At 37.8% G+C, this 20,192-nt stretch overlaps 1 protein-coding gene across 33 annotated transcripts in view; it reads right to left on the minus strand.

The window, feature by feature from the left end:
• The window catches only part of SLMAP (sarcolemma associated protein), a 150,856-nt gene that overhangs the window by 51,754 nt on the left and 78,910 nt on the right, over positions 1-20,192 (minus strand). For all 33 annotated transcript variants that reach the window (XM_070359881.1, XM_070359882.1, XM_070359871.1 and 30 more), the window contains exons 3-7: positions 14,781-14,853; positions 7,600-7,636; positions 5,640-5,702; positions 1,364-1,459; positions 1,029-1,100 (exon numbers count right to left, since the gene is read on the minus strand). In XM_070359881.1, coding sequence (XP_070215982.1) covers positions 1,029-1,100; positions 1,364-1,459; positions 5,640-5,702; positions 7,600-7,636; positions 14,781-14,853 — 341 coding nt within the window. The remainder of the gene's footprint in view (positions 1-1,028; positions 1,101-1,363; positions 1,460-5,639; positions 5,703-7,599; positions 7,637-14,780; positions 14,854-20,192) is intronic.

The following is a 20,192-nucleotide window of genomic DNA, read 5'->3' on the forward strand; positions in this document are numbered from 1 at the left end:
CAGAAGAACTCAGGTGTCAACCTAAAGAAGGTCCCTGAAGAAGGTCTCCCAAAGATGGGAGAACTGGGAATCAATAAGAAAAACGAAACAGGTTTAACCCATGATATATATTTAAATCTCATTTGGAGGAAAAAAATACTTCATTGGTCATTCTTTGGCAGATGAAAAGGAGCCAAAACATTATTTTGAAATCCAGTAAATAAAGGGAGAAAATCACTCATCCTTCCCTTCCTAAAGAAAATGTTCTTTAGGAAAATAAAATGGTTTATGAGGGTAAGTTTCTCTTTACAGAAGTAATGCACCTAGTAAATGAAGGAAAAAGAGAATTACAGTATTACCATTTTTACAAAATAAAAGAATGAATATAGGAAAGGATAATCAAAGATCACTAATATGTCACTACCACTCTAGTATTCTGGCCTGGAGAATTCCATGGACTGTATAAATTTATGGTGTAGAGGAGGAGCAAGAAGGTTTAAGTATCATTCCAGATTGAGGGAAATTGTACAGGGTGAAAGACCCAGTTTCTCCAACAAATATCAACTATGATGGAAAAAAGAATTATATATGGGTATTCACTGCTGCTGCTGCTGCTAAGTCGCTTCAGTCATGTCCGACTCTGTGCGACCCCATAGATGGCAGCCCACCAGGCTCCCCCGTCCCTGGGATTCTCCAGGCAGGAACACTGGAGTGGGTTGCCATTTCCTTCTTCAATGCACCAAAGTGAAAAGTGAAAGTGAAGTCGCTCAGTCATGTACAACTCTTAGCGACCCCAGGAGCCCACCAGGCTCCTCCGACCATGGGATTTTCCAGGCAAGAGTACTGGAGTGGGGTGCCATTGCCTTCTCCACTATATACAATTTTTTCTACTTACATGTATGTGTGAAATTCCATGTAGTGGTAAAAGATTTTAAAAATGATAAAAATGTATAGATGTTTTTGAATGTATTCAAAGTAACAGTCAAAGAAATGAAGCTACGTAAAAACCAATGCATTTTTTTCTTTAGGTACTTGAGAAAGATACTTACTTTGGAGCATGCTTGCAATTGGTTTCCCATAACCTCTAACCGTGATAAGAGTCTATCTTCATCTATTAAAGCCTGTTAAAGAAAAATGAAATATAAATAAAATCCCAGAGTAGTTAAAAAATAACATATATCAAAAGGTTGCTACTGACAAAAAAAGACCTAAAAATCACAAAGTTGACCAACATTCAGTTTAAAATGATAAATTTTCAATATTTGTTCATTAAGAAATAACTATGCCTTTGTCTGCTACATAATTTTAGTTTCAGTTTAATAACCATCTAAGGGATATTGAGCTGTGCTTAAATGCTTTATGAGTATAAAGGCAACTGGAATACCTGCCAACTGGTATCTGAAGCCTCTTGGGTAATGGCTAGCAGCCTCTGAAGCGTGGCTAACTTCTGTTCCAACATCTGTTCCCGATGTAAGGCCTCCTAATATTATAAATCACAAAAGAAATTCTAATAACCTCAGCATGATTCCTTTGACAATTATTACCACATTCTGAAAACATTCTTGTTTCACATCCTACAGTGTATCTTGCTTTCAAACCTGATAAATCTACTTAGTATAATATATTTAGCCCACATCATTTTAACCCAGATGGTGCAGTGTTAAAGACTCCACCTGCCAAGGCAGAAACTGCAAGAGACACGGGTTCAATCCCTGGGTCAGGAAGATCCTCTGGAGAAGGAAATGGCAACCCACTCCAGTATCCTTGCCTGGAAAATCCCATGGTTAGAGAAGCCTGGCAGGCTAGAGTCCATGGAGTTTCAAAGAATAGGACACAATTGAGTGCGCACAGGTGCACGCACACACACACACACACACTCACACACAGATCATTTTAGCCTATTTGTTGAGAGGTACTGTAAGTAGTGCTGTTAGGGGTGCTCTCGCTGCAACTTCCTCTATAACAGGAAATAGGTCATCTGTTTTTGTTTCTTTAACTGTCATTCACAAGAATGAGTTTAAAAGAACAAAATCTAGAATAGAAAAATCCAACAAATGATACAAGTCTGCATTATATATATATACATATATATATATATATATACACACACACACACACACACATACATACACACACAAACGTAAGTACGAGGCCAAGTGTTAATTCAATGTAATTGGGAGTCAATGAGTTAAATAACTATTTGGCAGCTCCAAAGGAATATTGTTCCAGAGAAAGACATTGGCAAGCAAAGCCTTATCTCTAGGTCACTTGTTAACATTTGATAGCTGTTAAGAAGGTCTCCTTTACTGCAAGCCAAGGTGAAAATGCTCACACAGCATTCAGTTGTGGTTCTGGCAAAACTTTAAATTTCACTTTCTTCTATTCCTGTCATTATCCAAAGAAGAAGATTTACTACCCTAAGACCTCTGAGCTACATCAACTGAGAAGTGTATACTTCAAACATAGCACTTGAGGTTTAAAGCATGCATTTATTGCTCTCCATATCCTTGATAAATAATGATTAGGGAAAATCTGGCCTAATCAGAGTTAGAGGAACTGCTTTTTAATATAACTCTGAAAGTATAGATTACGGACTCTAATAAAAGTCATACCACCTCAGAACCCACATTAAAATACAGCTTACACTTAAAAGTGACTAGGTGCTAAGTTTATTTTAAGCTTCTAAAACATCCTAATATCCAGGAAATTGCACTAATGACACAAAAAGTTTTACTTAAAAACAAAACCAAAAACCCAGCAAACAACCACTACTTCCACTAGATGGTGTAATTTAACCTTTTTTACTCAATTCCATTTAGAGTTTCATAACTCCATGAACCACATCCTAACAGATACCTAACACTTCCAGGAATGGTTGATTAGTTCTGAGACACGAAATGTATCTATTTCAGTTTTTATTCAAAAGGTTTACAACTCACATTAGGACTTCAGCAATTCCAAGAGATGTTTACAGAAAAGACAAGCCAGTATAATTTTCTCTCAAAGAATCAGAAAAAGAACAGTGAACGATTATGCCACTATGAACATTCAAAGAACTGACAAAAAGGTAGAAATGAGAGAGCTAGAATGAGAGCGTTAGAGTCACAGTTGACAATGAATAGTAACTGTAGTACATAGCCCTGGGAATCATTTTACCCATAGAAGCCCCATATTTCTCATATGAAAAATGAAGGTTAGAATAGATTAATCTCAAAGTTTCTCCTACCTCAAGACATAGAGAATGAACTTGTGGACACTGAGGGAAGGAGAGGGTGGTGTGAATTAAGAGAGCAGCACTGAAATATATACATTATCATGTAAAAACAGAGAGCTAGTGGTAAGCTGCTAGGGCCCAGTCTGGTGCTCTGTGACAACCTAGAGGACAGGATTCAGTGGGTGGGTGGCTGACTGGGGTCGGGAGGGAAGCTCAAGAGAGAAGAGTGTATGTATACGTATGGCTGATTCAAGTTGTTGTACAGCAGAAACCAATACAATACTGTAAAGCAATTATCCTCCAAATAAAAATAAAATAACAAAAGAGGTGAGAAAGTGAAAAAAAAAAAAATGTCTTCTACCTCAAAAAATAAGAGAGAGCTAGGTCAATTAAGGGAGAAGGCAATGGCACCCCACTCCAGTACTCTTGCCTGGAAAATCCCATGGACAGAGGAGCCTGGTAGGCTGCAGTCCACGGGGTCGCTAATAGTCGAACACGACCGAACGACTTCACTTTCACTTTTCACTTTCATGCATTGGAGAAGGAAATGGCAACCCACTCCAGTGTTCTTGCCTGGAGAATCCCAGGGACGAGGGAGCCTGCTGGGCTGCCTTCTATGGGGTCGCATAGAGTCGGACACGACTGAAGCGATTTAGCAGCAGCAGCAGCAGGTCAATTAATGTGACTTCCTGCTGAATGGTAAACAACTACCAACATGTATAGCATACGTTCTACATGACAGACATTGTTCTAAGCGCTTGACATGTTTTTTTTTTTCCTTTTGGCCACACCACTTGGCTTAGAGGATCTTAGTTCCCCAACTAGGGATCAAACTCGGGCCCTTAGCAGTGAAAGCACTGAGTTCTAACCACTGGACTCCGAGGGAGTTCCCTGTTTTAATTCATTTATTCTTTACAATTTTGTGATGTAAGTGCTACTATACATATATCATGGATGAAGAAAGTGAGGCACACAAGAGTTAAACAACTTTTCCAACAGGTCCAAAGTTAAAGCCACAGATCAAATCCAGGGAATTCTGGATAGAGTCTATGTTCTCTAACCTGAAAGTGTGTGAAACCACTTTTCAAATCAGGGGGAAGACAAGATCTGGTTAATACACTGATAATTTTCACATATGTGTTCATTTTTAACTGCAGTAGGACTGCTCTTAGTGATTGATCTATAGAAGAATGGAGGGGACCCAGGGTCACTGGTTTGGTCTTATCATTTTAAACAAAAGGCAACTGAAGACGTACATATATAAAATGAATCACCCAAGGTCACAGAACTAATTTAGTATGCATCAAGATACAAACCTCAATCTCTAAACTCCTGATCCGGAGTTTTCCTTAATCATGCTCCCTATGATATGCTCTTCAGATATTAAGAGCATATATAGATATGCTCTATAGATATATATCTATATATATACATATGGTTCTATAGATATAAAACCATAATTCAGTCGAAATCTATCAAAATCAGAAAGAAAGAAAAAAAAGAAAGAACAATCACTTATATTTTTTCTCGAGATTTCTATGTTCTTTAACTACAAGAGCCCATTCTACAATAGTATCTGTCCTGTCAAGAAATCTTTCTACAGCCTGAGCAGCACAGAACAGTATTTATGGGCAGAGACTCTGAGGTCTGACTTGTCTTTGTTCAAGTCCCAGCTCATTCACATACTAGGTATGTGATACTGTGCAAATTATTTAAACTTCCTGTCCCTCAGTAAGTCCATCTATAAAAATGGGAATAAAATATGTATTTTATAGGATTTTTGTAAAGATTAAGTGAATTAATATAGGTAAAGTGCTTGACTAGAGTCTGGGATATAGTAAGTGTTATATATTTACTATTAATAGTTAATATTTTGTGTGCTGAGTCGCTCAGCATGTCCAACTCTTTGCAACCCCATGGACTGCAGCCCGCCAGGCTCCTCTGTCCATGGGGATTCTCCAGACAAGAGTACTAGAGTGGGTTGCCATGTCCTCCTCCAGGGGATGTTTTCAACCCAGTGATCAAACCCAGGTCTCCTGCACTGCAGGCGGATTCTTTACCATCTGAGCCACCAGGGAAACCCAGTTAATATTTTAATGGTTCATATTATTTGCTATTATAGCTATAAATAGCACCCAAAATCTCTCCAGGTTTAATTTTATATAAAACTCACATTTGGATAAAGAAACACGGTGGAATTTCTTCATATTTGAAGGAAAAAAACTTCTCTTGTATAGAACCTTATCTTCTCCAGACTTAACAATTCTGACTTTTTAAATCCTATTTTTTTTTATAAAAACTATTTTTAATTCCTTTTTTTACTTTGAAAATGTATTTCCTTTGTATTTGTATGTAGCCAATATTTCTATAGCCCATATTTATCAACTAGCAAAATCAAATCTAAGTTCTGCTTTTAAAGACAAAGAAATCTCAAGATTTACTTTACCTGAAGATACTGAGAAAGCTGGAATAGTTCCTGAGAGTACATACTTGGAGTGTTAGCAGCAACCTAGAAACAAAAGGACATACCATCAACAGTCACACAAAATATTTGCAGAAGATACTAAAGCCAAACCAAGTCCTTGAAATGCCTATTTACTGAAACGTGCAAAATAAGTAATTTTTTCAAATTCTATTTTTCTAATTGATTTCCTTTAGTTTTCAAAATATTTCTGCTCTGTGTCTAGAACCTATAGATGGTATTGTATTATAGTGATCAGTTTGAGATTTACAACCAGGATGGTACGACAAGTGCTATCCATGAAAACATTCTTGATAAACCAAATCACAAACTTATAGCACAAAGGCAATATAGCCTTTTCCTTACCCAGAAATAATACCTGCTAAATCAACAGATCTACAGTCTTTCCTTTAAAATACACTGTTAAATAGTTCTTCAATATGTTAACAAGTCACAATTCATTTAGAAGTAGCCATCTTCAAAATGATATTCGTATGTGGGGGCTGTGGGGGAGGAAGCAGGACACGAAATACAATAGTTTGTCCAATGGCCAGAGGCAATGAAAAATGGTTTACCTTTTTTTTTCCCTTTTAATGATAGGTAGGTTTTAAGAAGAAAAAGATGGGAAATAATGGTGTTCAAACATTATAAGTCATAGCAGAAATGCTTAGAATGCAAGAGTATGGGAAGAAATAACTATAAAGGGTTTCTCCTGGGTGTGAAATACAGAACCATAGCATTATTAAAAAAAAGAGAAAGGCACTAACAGGTTGCTGTAACATTTTCAATACTGTCCTAGCCTTGTATATTAACTTATTAGTAATGTTAACAACATCATTCCTTATTAAGCTCAGAAAGTCTATTTTTAAAATTAATATTCTAAATAGAAGACAAGAGGTGACATTATTATTTTTTTAAAGTTAGTCCTGAATAAGCTGCTGCTGCTGCTGCTAAGTCGCTTCAGTCGTGTCCGACTCTGTGCGACCCCATAGATGGCAGCCCACCAGGGTCCGCCGTCCCTGGGATTCTCCAGGCAAGAACACTGGAGTGGGTTGCCATTTCCCTCTCCAATGCATGAAAGTGAAAAGTGAAAGTGAAGTCGCACAGTCATGTCTGACCCTTAGCATGGACTGCAGCCTACCAGGCTCCTCCGTCCATGGGATTTTCCAGGCAAGAGTATTGGAGTGGGGTGCCACTGTCCTCTCCCCTGAATAAGCAGGGCCACTATTTACTTCTAAAATGATTCTTGGTATTGCTGAAGTTGATGATTAACCACGCTTACTTCTAAAAAAGGAATCTAACAGATAACTTCAGTTTCAGGTAGGCTTTCATTCTTTATCCAAATGGAAAGGAAAATAAAAAGGAAAATATTTCTCCCAATAGCTCTGCTTTAATGCCAAAAGATACAAATGACTTTTTTTTTTTTTTTTGCTATCGAGCAAGAATACCTACTGTTTAATACACTGTTATTTCTAAACAAAAGAAAAAAATTTTTTCTAATAATTAATTAATGCAAAGTTTCTGTCCAAGTCAAGTAAATTGATCTTCAAGGACAATAAAAGAGCAATTTATGTAAGCCTGTACTTCTGTTTTATTTCCATGTGTAAGTATATTTTGAGTAAATTATCTAAACACAAAGCTTTAACAAATATTTCTAGGCAGAAACATATTTCAGAATAAAAAGTAGTAACTAACACTTCCTCCCTATAGCTAAGAGTCAGCCACTAATTGAGATAACAAAGGCTTTTTCCTTAAAAAACATCCATCGTACATTCTCTAGTTACTGAAGATCAGACTAGAATAACTATACAGCCAAATGCACTCTTACATTTTGTTACAAAAGAGAATTAAATTTCTAGGTAAAGCATATTTAAAACAAACAAAAACATTTTCAAAAGCAATACAGCTGAATCAGTTTGGAAAAAAATAATCATTAGCAACTTACTTTGTCAACAGGACTTGGTAATGGAGCATGGATGACACTGAAAAGTAAAATTTAGAATTTTTATCTAACTTTCTGACAACAGAGGAAAAGAGTATGACAGTATGAGCATATTTTAAACCCTGAAGTTGTTACACTTTCTTTCATTTAATTAAAAGAATGCATTATTTGTTACCCTTCATAAACATACATTATTGTTGGAAAATAAGGTAATAAATACACAAACCTTTTACACAGTAATATATTTCTAAACACAAATTCAAAATCCAAAATACATTAAATGCCCTTGCTGGATCTACTATTAATGAGGTCTATGGTGAATTCCTTGGTTATAGGAACTAAACAGAAAAGAAGCACTCCTTAAACTATCCATTTAAAATTTTGTAACATGTAAATTAAGTTCTTTTAAAATTAAGTAGTCCTACACAGAAAGTCTTAAAAAGCAAAGCTCTACAGTAAAGAAGGTTAGAATCTGGAAATATGTTCTAGTGGAGTACAACTTTAGCAATCAAAACATAAGTACTATTCTTCTCTACCCAGCTACCTCACACACTTACAAGTTTATATGTAGTTACGAGGCTAAACTCAGTATATCACTTTGAAATTAAACATTAAACACACTATCACTTGGTACTAACACCCTTTTTGGCCTTGTAGAGTATAAAAGAGGCAGTGTTGTGGAGAAGTTAAACATGGGGCTCAAAAGCCATACTGACTGGGTTCAAATTTTGGCTCTACTTAGCCAGGTGTACAATCTTGAGCAAGTTATCTAACCATTATAGGTGTCAGCTTCCTCATCCATAAAATGGAGATTATCATAAAATTAACCACATAGGATTACTGTTGAGTATTTTAATGTGCTGCTGCTGCTGCTGCTAAGTCGCTTCAGTCGTGTCCGACTGTGCGACCCCATAGATGGCAGCCCACCAGGCTCCCCCGTTTAATGTGCTAATATAAATAAAAAGTTAAAATAGTACCTTGTTTTAACAGTACCTTATAATAAGACATAGTAGCACTTGATCAGTACTACCACTCCCTTGAGAACAGAGCAGCTATGGAAGCCAGGGTTCCTGCTTAAAATGCCCTGTAAGATACTGTAATGTGAGTGTGAGTGTGTGTGTGTAGAGGTGGGGATGAGGGGGTGGGGGGGATGGGAGCAGATGGAGCACAAATCAAGGCTGCCACTCATGCCCCCTACCAGTTGTTCCTCACTCCATATCCAAGAGGCCAATCGAGTCACAGTCAGCTTGATGGTTGATTAGGTAAAGTTTTTAGATTCAGCTGGTTCATCGGGTAAGTTCCTGATGAACTGATCTTGCAGGACTTAAAAATAGGAATGGAAATTCTGATTTCACTGTAGTAACTACAAACCCCTAAGAAAAATTTCAATTCAATTAGTCACAAGGACACTAAGATGCTGAATAAAATGGAATATTAAGTACTATCACCCACCTCCCTTCTGAGCCCCCATAGTATGCAATACAGACTCCCACCAAGACCATATTAATCCCCTGCTCTGCTTCTCTGATTTTACATGTGTTCTCAGACACTCTGAACAATTCACCCCTGCACCTCTAGAAACCATATGTGGTGCCTACTGAAGGTTTAAAAAGGTATATACTATTTTAGTTTTTCTTCTCTGCCCCATAAAAATGGAACAGATGTTTTAAATGTTAGTTTCTTTTTCTTGATTTTATACAAATAATAAATATTGACTATAGAAAACATGTAAAGTAAAGCATGAGGAAATAAATAAAAATTACCTAATGTCAAAGCAAAAATAACACCCAGTTGTGGACGTGACAGATGATAGAAGCAAGGTCCAATGTTGTAAAGAGCAATTTGAATGGGAACCTGGAATGTTAGGTCTATGAAACAAGGCAAACTGGAAGTGGTCAAACAGGAGATGGCAAGAGTAAATACTGACATTCTAGGAATCGGTGAACTAAAATGGACTGGAATGGGTGAATTTAACTCAGATGACCATTATATCTACTACTGTGGGCAAGAAGCCCTTAGAAGAAATGGAGTAGCCATCATAGTCAACAAAAGAGTCCAAAATGCAGTACTTGGATGCAATCTCAAAAACGACAGAATGATCTCTGTTCGTTTCCTAGGCAAACCATTCAATATCACGGTAATCCAAGTCTATGCCCCGACCAGAAATGCTGAAGAAGCTGAAGTTGAATGGTTCTATGAATACCTACAAGACCTTCTAGAACTAACACCCAAAAAAGATGTCCTTTTCATTATAGGGGACTGGAACGCAAAAGTAGGAAGTCAAGAAACCCCTGGAGTAACAGCAAATTTGGCCTTGGTCTACAGAATGAAGCAGGGCAAAGGCTAATAGAGTTCTGCCAAGAGAACACACTGCTCATAGCAAACACCCTCTTGCAACAACACAAGAGAAGACTCTACACATGGACATCACCAGATGGCCAACACCGAAATCAGACTGATTATATTCTTTGCAGCCAAAGATGGAGAAACTCTATACAGTCAGCAAAAACAAGACCAGGAGCGGACTGTGGCTCAGATCATGAACTCCGTATTGCCAAATTCAGATTTATATTGAAGAAAATAGGGAAAACCACTAGAGCATTCAGGTATGACCTAAATCAAATCCTTTACGATTATACAGTGGAAGTGAGAAATAGATTTTAAGGGTATAGATCCGATAGACACAGTGCTTGATGAACTATGGACAGAGGTTCGTGACATTGTACAGGAGACAGGGATCAAGACCATCCCCAAGAAAAAGAAATGCAAAAAAGCAAAATGGCTGTCTGAGGAGGCCTTACAAATAGCTGTGAAAAGAAGAAAGTGAAAAGCAAGGAAAAAGGAAAGATATACCCATTTGAATGCAGAGTTCCAAAGAATTACAAGGAGAGATAAGAAAGCCCTCCTCAGTGATCAGTGCAAAGAAGTTGAGGATGGAAATGGGAAACAGAATGGGAAAGACTAGAGATCTCTTCAGGAAAATTAGAGATACCAAGGGAACATTTCATGCAAAGATGGGCTCGATAAAGGACAGAAATGGTATGGATCTAACAGAAGCATTAGATATTAAGAAGAGGTGGCAAGAATACAAAGAAGAACTATACAAAAAAGACCTTCATGACCCAGATAATCATGACGGTGTGATCACTCACCTAGAGCCAGACATAGTGGAATGGGAAGTCAAGTCGGCCTTAGGAAACATCACTATGAACTAAGCTAATGGAGGTGATGGAATTCCAGCTGAGCTATTTCAAATCCTAAAAGATGATGCTGTGAAAGTGCTGCACTCAATATGCCAGCAAATTTGGAAAACTCAGCAGTGGCCACAGGACTAGAACAGATCAGTTTTCATTCCAATCTCAAAGAAAGGCAAGGAATGCTCAAACTACCTCACAATTGCACTCATCTCACACGCTAGTAAATTAATGCTCAAAATTCTCCAAGTCAGGCTTCAGCAATACATGGACCGTGAACTTCTAGATGTTCAAGCTGACTTTAGAAAAGGCAGAGGAATCAGAGATCAAATTGCCAACATCTGCTGGATCACTGAAAAAGCAACAGAGTTCCAGAAAAACATCTTCTTTGGCTTTATTGACTATGCCAAAGCCTTTGACTCTGTTGATCACAACAAACTATGGAAATTCTTCAAGAGATGGGAATACCAGACCACCTGACCTGCCTCTTGAGAAACCTGCATGCAGGTCAGGAAGCAACAGTTAGAACTGGACATGGAACAACAGACTAGTTCGAAATAGGAAAAGGAGTACGTCAAGGCTGTATATTGTCACCCTGCTTATTTAACTTATACACAGAGTACATCATGGGAAATGGTGGGCTGGATGAAGCACAAGCTGGAATCAAGATTGCCAGAAGAAATATCAATAACCTCAGATATGCAGATGACACCACCCTTATGGCAGAAAGTGAAGAAGAACTAAAGAGCCTCTTGATGAAAGTGAAAGAAAAGAGTGAAAAAGTTGGCTTAAAACTCAACATTCAGAAAACTAAGATCATGGTAGCCAGTCCCATCACTTCATGGCAAATAGATGGGGAAACAGTGGCTGACTTTATTTTTGGGGGCTCCAAAATCACTGCAGATGGTGACTGCAGCCATGAAATTAAAAGACACTTATGACCAACCTAGATAATAGTTATGACCCACCTAGACAGCATATTAAAAAGCAGAGACATTACTTTGCCAACAAAGATCCATCTAGTCAAGGCTATGATTTTTCCAGTAGTCATATATGGATGTGAGATTTGGACTATAAAGAAAGCTGAGCACCGAAGAATTGATGCTTTTGAACTGTGGTGTTGGAGAAGACTCTTGAGAGTTCCTTGGACTGCAAGGAGATCCAACCAGTCCATCCTAAAGGAGATCAGTCCTGAGTGTTGTATGGAACGACTGATGTTGAAGCTGAAACTCTAATACTTTGGCCACCTGATGTAAAGAGCTGGCTCATTGGAAAAGACCCTGATGCTGGGAAAGATTAAGGGCAGGAGGAGAAGGGGATGACAGAGGATGAGATGGTTGGATGGTTGCTGCTAAGTCGCTTCAGTCATGTCTGACCCTGTGCGACCCCATAGACGGCAGCCCACCAGGCTCCCCTGTCCCTGGGATTCTCCAGGCAAGAACACTGGAGTGGGTTGCCATTTCCTTCTCCAGTGCATGAAAGTGAAAAGTGAAAATGAAGTCGCTCAGTCATGTCTGACTCAGCAACCTCATGGACTGCAGCCTACCAGGCTCCTCCGTCCATGGGATATTTCAGGCAAGAGTGCTGGAGTGGGGTGCCGTTACCTTCTCCTTCACCTTTTCCTCACTGACTGAACTGACATGAGTTTGGGTAGACTCCAGGAGTTGATGATGGACAGGGAGGCCTGGCGTGCTGCAATTCATGGGGTCGCAAGGAGTCAGACATGACTGAGTGACTGAACTGAACTGAACCCAATGCCAGCACCCAGATATAGCTGTTTTGGATACGTATCCTTTTCTCTGTAGATATGCACATACAAGGAAATGAACTTAATAAAGTCTAAATAGATGCATATGGTATTAATGGAAGTTTTTTTTTTTAATACAGTTTTCTTAGTGACCCAATAAGAATATTTTCTGTTCTCATGAAAATCTCTTTAATCAACAGAAGTCTAAAAATCTAGCAAAACATTCCACAAGATATATTTTGTACTTGACAAAAACTATTGTGGACTTAGGTGTATTTTGTTTGAATTATGCAAAGAGTTGATATGCAACAAGGAATTGTAGAAAAGAAAAACTATTATTTAGTGTCAAAGTGGTGGTATTATAGGCAATTTCTCTCATTTTTATTATTGGAAAACTATTTGTAAAATATAATACAATCAAAGAAGAAAAAAGAATCAGCTTTTTGAAAATAGTATACCCACTGAAAAACCTGAAAAAAAATTATATGATATCTACATAATGTATCTTAAACTCCAAACAATCTGGCATACTTAAAAGCATCTTGATTGCTAAAAAAATACTAGATTACAATAATAGAAACACTATTCATCGTGTGCTCATTCTGAACCAGGTATTACACCAAATGCTTTAAGTGTACAATCTTGCTTAATCCTCCTTAGAAAATTTCTGTTCAATAGGTACCATTATTAACTTCCTTTTTCAAATGAGAAAAGGGAGGCCTGATCAAGTCACAGAATAGGTGGAGTTGGGCTTTGAACCAGACTGTTTATTTTTAAAGACCATTCTGACCTTCCTGCAACTCTAGAGAATTAATTGTCTGTTCAAAAATTCATCTTCTTCAGAAAGTCAGCCAGATTATGTACAATGAAACTGGCAGTAAAATTTTAAATGATGCTAACATTTAACCACATAAGAAAAACCAAACAAAGAGAAAGCAACAGGAACAAAGATGAAAAGCACTGGGGAAACAAGAAGGACAGGAACACAATTTACCAGTACAGACTTTGAAAAAATTCACATGCCCTACTGGATGGAACCTGAGAACAGAGATGACCCTTGAAGAAGCTGCTCAAAGCTTCTGAATCCATGAAAGAAAAATCTCGTTAAATACAAACATCAAAGTCTTTAAGAAGCCATTCATTATTAGTCAATTAACAGTTACTCTTATTTTTAAAACCTTAACTCTTGACTAAGTCATATTAAAAACTAAGTCACATTAATGTTCCCAAAGTTAATTATATTTTAATAATTAAACTATAATTTAGAATAGGAAGCAGATTAATGTTTTAAATTTAAAATGTTTTAAAATTTGTTTTCTTCAGATATCCTAAAAGGTTAAAAACAAAAAAAATGGTAGTCTCTAACTGAAGCATAATATACTAGAATCCTAATGAAAGCACCATCACAGTAACAAGAGGACTTCTCTTTGTTTCCTTTCTCCTTCTCTCTCTCCTACTCAGCACTCTACTGTACCTTCTCATCACTGTTGCTCTCAACCTCCCACCCTTAGATATTCATTTCTGCTTTTATAGGACAGAAAATACTTTGTTGGGGATAGAAATAAGCCTGTAGCATATTCAAGGCTTCCCTCTCAAAATTAAAAAATCCTTAAGTCTAAAGACTATTTTAAGTCCCTCTAACACTTAATAATAATCGTGAAAAGTACAAGATCAAAATGTATATATGTTTATCTTTTAACATCTGTATTTTATGAGCAAAATTCCCCTCTCAAGTTGTCTTCCTCTAAGTGACCTTTCCACTGCTTCAATTAAAAAAAGGAAAAAAAAAAACTACAGAATTGGAAAATCCCTCCAAAAACTCCCACCAATATAGACTACTGTGTCAACATCCTCAAAGTCCTGTAAGATTATGATACTGGCATTAACTTCACAGGCAACCATAGTTTAAGAAGTCATATGACATGCAGATTAAAAGGAATACAATTATCATTCATTAATAACTGGCATACTCCAAATAATCTAAAGAACTAATTTTTCATCAAAATATACATTGCAAAGTTAATTCTGGAAACAAAATAACTGTGCTTTCTTATATATTATTTACTAGAATTATAACTAATGTGAAACTGTATTAAACAGAAGTATATTATATTCCAAAAGCACTACATCAATTTTCTAACATTATTAGAATAATTCTGAAGTATTAACTGTATAATATCATCTGGAATATTATTAACCAATGTAATTAATACAGAAACTTCATAGCATTAAATTATACTCACTCTGAGCGGAGCCGGGCTTCCATACCATCGGGTAGAAAAAGTTTTATTGTGGAAACAATACACCCATGGGTAACTGGTTAAAACAAACAAATAACACGGATAAAATAATTGGTTAAACATAAATCTCTGTACCTCTCATATTAAACACATATTTTATTCTTAAATATAATAACTTCTGGGAAAGAAAATAATTTTGTTGGTTTAACAGCAATATTCATTCCCTTGGAGAAACTCATTCGTATCCATATTGAATCACAACAAAAAAGGCAGAATCACATACAATTGTCTTGAAAGTGTCCTAACCTCCAATGCTATAGCAATAATCAATAAAGTCATCTGAGTATATGGAAATATATAAATGAGTGTGGGGGGGTTGTACTTTCTCCCCTATATGCCAGTATAAAAACCTAAGTACAACTATTCCCCTAGTTTAAATTTTAGCCAGTCTTTACCCCTAAATCTCCTGTGCCCAACCTATAACTCCTATCCATATCTCACAAAACTCTAAAAATCTGTATAATAACAGCTTGGACTTCTACAACTCTCTGCTATTTAGTATCAGAGCTGTTAGTGAGAACTCCAGTCTGAAGTTACCAGCTCAGTATTTAAAATTATGGTTTTATTTTCTTGGTGGTTCTTCTTCCACCTCCAAACATCTTTATGTAACATTATACCAGTCACTCAGTGGACAGTTGCTTTGCTTCTTCCTTCCTCCTTCTGAAGATTTCAAGAGATAAAACCTCTTAAAAGCAGTACTTGTACAGAATATCTCTTTATTTTACAGAAAAAATTATTTCCATAGTTTAAAAGTTGATTTTAAAAAAATTCTCTATTCAGATACTATGTTCTTCAGGGTTCGAAGAGTTTTTGTATTTAGTTTAATAAACTCTAATTAAATGCTAATAGAAGGATTAAAAAAAAAAAGCTAATGGAGGGAGGGACTTCCTTAGTAGTCCAGTGGCTTAGACTCTGTGTTCTTAATGTAGGGCAGCTTGGATTTGATCCCTGGTCAGGTAACTAGATCCCACACGCTGCAACTAAGATCCCACACAGCCAAATAAATACTTAAAAATATTTTAAAAAAACAAACAAAAGCTAATGGAGGGTGATGAAGATATACTACATCATGATTAGATTTGACCAACTGATGCAAAGAAATGACTTCTTAGAAAAGACCCTAATGCTGGGAAGGTTGAAGGCAGGAGAAGGGGACGACAGAGGATGAGATGGTTGGATGGCATCACCGACTCTATGGATATGAGTTTGAGCAAGCTCTGGGAGTTGGTGATGGACAGGGAGGCCTGATGTGCTGCAGTCCATGGAGTCGCAAAAAGTCAGACATGACTATGTGACTGAAAGCAACTGAATTGATTAGAGGAGTGGTGGACATGTGATTGTATATATTTGTCAAACTCAGTGAACTATACGTGTAAAATTGGTATTGTAAGTAAATTACATCTCAGGAAAACCGACTTTAGAGAGCTAACGCATTATGAGGGCAACCTGTTAAGTGATCAGGTTCATGAATTGTGAAGATAGCATTATTAACACTAAGTAATATGACTATGCTATTATCTGGAAATGCACACACAGTAAGCTTCAGAAATTTAGCATGGTTTATTCAATACTAATTTTAATAACTAATTTATTATATGTAAAGTGCTAGCTAGCACAGATTTGAGAATCATCTATGCTATAGAGCATCCTTCTAAACTCTCTGCCTAACATATAGCAATTACCGCTGCGAACTACTGACCTTCATTTCAGGCCCACCCTCTCATTTTGCTATTGGTACCATGTGCGTATGTGTTAATCACTTAATCGTGTCCGACCCTTTGTGACCCCATGGACTGTGGCCCACCAGCCTCCTCTGTCCATGGAATTCTCCAGGCAAGAATACTGGAGTGGATTGCTATTTCCTTCTCCTGGGGATCTTCCTGACCCAGGGATTGAACCCAGGTCTCCAGGATTGCACTGAGTGACTTCACTTTCTTTGTTCACAGTGTTGGACTTCCCTGGTGGCTCAGACGGTAAAGCATCTGTCTACAATGTGAGAGACCTGGCTTTGATCCCTGGGTTGGGAAGATTCCCTGGAGAAGGAAATGGCAACCCACTCCAGTACTCTTGCCTTGAAAATCCCATGGACGGAGGAACTTGGTACAGGCTACTATCCATGGGGTCACAAAGAGTTGGGCACGACTTCATTTTCACTTTCTTTTTTTCCTCCAGCATTGCAGGCAGATTCTTTACCATCTGAGCTATAGGGAAGTCCCTTCTATTGATACCCTAGGTAAGCTTTACAAAACCAAGCTACCTGCATCTCCAAATTTCTTACTTTTCATAACACCATGACTTTTATACAAGCTGTCCTCTGTCTATGATGTCCTTTATCCCTTTGCCTGCATAACCAAAGGGTATTTATCATCCAGGATCAGACTTTTTATTTCCTTCACTCAGTCCACTTCAGTTCAGTTCAGTTCAGTCACTCAGTCGTGTTCGACTCTTTGTGACCCCGTAAACCACAGCACACCAGGCCTTCCTGTCCATCACCAACTCCCGGAGTCCACCCAAACCCATGTCCATTGAGTCGGTGATGCCATCCAAGCATCTCATCCTCTGTCGTCCCCTTCTCCTCCTGCCCTCAATCTTTCCCAGCATCAGGGTCTTTTCAAATGAGTCAGCTCTTCGCATCAGGTGGCCAAAGTATTTTGAGTTACCGATCCCCAGAGCCTCCTATTTCTGCTTATAAAACTAAATACACTGCATTGTGAATATCTACTATTTACACAATCCTCTTTGGGGGCAGCAATAAATATTGCTTCTCACTTTTTAAATCTGGTAATTAGCAGAATTATCTGGTATAAAGACAGTATTTAATAAATGCTCAATGAATATTTCCAAAAAACGTATCTCATTCATACTGGGTTGGCCAAAAAGTTCATCCTGGTTTTCTGTAATATCGTATAGAAAAACCCAAATGAATTTTTTTGCCAACTCAATATTTTATAGTTTTCAATACTCAGGAGTAAAGGTATCATTACTTCAATACTCAGGTATCTCTTTCAATACTCAGTGAAGAAGATGAGCAGTGTTCATCTCCACTTGCAAAAAGCACCTAACTGCCTCCTTTTCTTGGCAGAAGACAGGGAGTGAATGAATTTATCCCAGCTTGTTGACTCCCCCAGAGATTTATTATAAACAGCCTACAACAGAGGAGCACAAAACAAGAAGACCCAGAAATACTGACAATTTACCAATGTATTTAAATTGACAATAAATGTGTTTTTTGTTTTTAAAGGTGCAGAGAGTTACCAAGGACTTCTTTTGCCCAAACACATTCTAATGAAGCCCAGCAACTGAAACAATGTACAAATTTGTACGGTGAACCAAGGGCTAATACTATCTGGGCAGTACAAGGGTGGTGCACTATTGAAAGCGGTTAAAGATCATGTCTGACAAAGCTGACAGTTTAGTCTAGCCAATCCTGTTTTTGGAAAGGTTCTTATGTCAACTAGATAAACGAATGTATAGAAATGTTAGTTATCTTTTCAATCTGAAAAAGGCAAGTACTTAAAGCAACCAGACAAGAATGTTTTGTTCCAATACTTATATTACTGAGTGTATATACCACAGCCTTGTTAATTAAATGAAACTATGAGCCATGCCGGGCAGGGCCACCCAAGATGGACGGGTCATGGTGGAGAGGTCTGATAAAACATGGTCCACTAGCGAAAGGAATGGTAAACCACTTCAGTATTCTTGTCTTGAGAACCCCCTGAACAATATGAAAAGGCAAAAGACAGGACACTGAAAGATGAACTCCCCAGGTCGGTAAGTGCCCAATATTCTACTGGAGATCAGTGGAGAAATAACTCAAGAAAGAATGAAGAGATGGAGCCAAAGCAAAAGCAACACCCAGGTGTGGATGTGACTGGTGATGGAAGAAAAGTCCAAGGCTGTAAAGAGCAATACTGCACAGGAACCTGGAATGTTAGGTTCATGAAACAAGGCAAATTGGAAGTGGTCAAACAGGAGATGGCAAGAGTGAATGTCGACATTCTAGGAATCGGCGAACTAAAATGGACTGGAATGGGTGAATTTAACTCAGATGACCATTATATCTACTACTGTGGGCAAGAAGCCCTTAGAAGAAATGGAGTAGCCATCATAGTCAACAAAAGAGTCCAAAATGCAGTACTTGGATGCAATCTCAAAAATGACAGAATGATCTCTGTTCGTTTCCTAGGCAAACCATTCAATATCACGGTAATCCAAGTCTATGCCCCGACCAGAAATGCTGAAGAAGCTGAAGTTGAATGGTTCTATGAATACCTACAAGACCTTCTAGAACTAACACCCAAAAAAGATGTCCTTTTCATTATAGGGGACTGGAACGCAAAAGTAGGAAGTCAAGAAACCCCTGGAGTAACAGCAAATTTGGCCTTGGTCTACAGAATGAAGCAGGGCAAAGGCTAATAGAGTTCTGCCAAGAGAACACACTGCTCATAGCAAACACCCTCTTGCAACAACACAAGAGAAGACTCTACACATGGACATCATCAGATGGCCGACACCGAAATCAGACTGATTATATTCTTTGCAGCCAAAGATGGAGAAACTCTATACAGTCAGCAAAAAAAAAAGACCAGGAGCGGACTGTGGCTCAGATCATGAACTCCGTATTGCCAAATTCAGATTTATATTGAAGAAAATAGGGAAAACCACTAGAGCATTCAGGTATGACCTAAATCAAATCCTTTACGATTATACAGTGGAAGTGAGAAATAGATTTTAAGGGTATAGATCCGATAGACACAGTGCTTGATGAACTATGGACAGAGGTTCGTGACATTGTACAGGAGACAGGGATCAAGACCATCCCCAAGAAAAAGAAATGCAAAAAAGCAAAATGGCTGTCTGAGGAGGCCTTACAAATAGCTGTGAAAAGAAGAAAGTGAAAAGCAAGGAAAAAGGAAAGATATACCCATTTGAATGCAGAGTTCCAAAGAATTACAAGGAGAGATAAGAAAGCCTTCCTCAGTGATCAGTGCAAAGAAGTTGAGGATGGGAATGGGAAACAGAATGGGAAAGACTTAGAGATCTCTTCAAGAAAATTAGAGATACCAAGGGAACATTTCATGCAAAGAAGAGGTGGCAAGAATACACAGAACTATACAAAAAAGATCTTAATGACCCAGATAATCACAATGGTATGATTGATTACTCACCCAAAGCCAGACATCCTGGAATGCAAAGTCAAGCAAGCCTTAGGAAGCATCACCACTAACAAAACTAGCGGAGGTGATGGAATTCCAGTTGAGCTATTTCAAATCCTAAAAGATGATGCTGTGAAAGTGCTTCACTCAATATGCCAGCAGTTTTCATTCCAATCCCAAAGAAAGGCAATGCCAA

This window comes from Bos mutus, chromosome 22, assembly GCF_027580195.1.
Source record: "Bos mutus isolate GX-2022 chromosome 22, NWIPB_WYAK_1.1, whole genome shotgun sequence".
In the NCBI taxonomy this organism is placed as follows: domain Eukaryota; kingdom Metazoa; phylum Chordata; class Mammalia; order Artiodactyla; family Bovidae; genus Bos; species Bos mutus.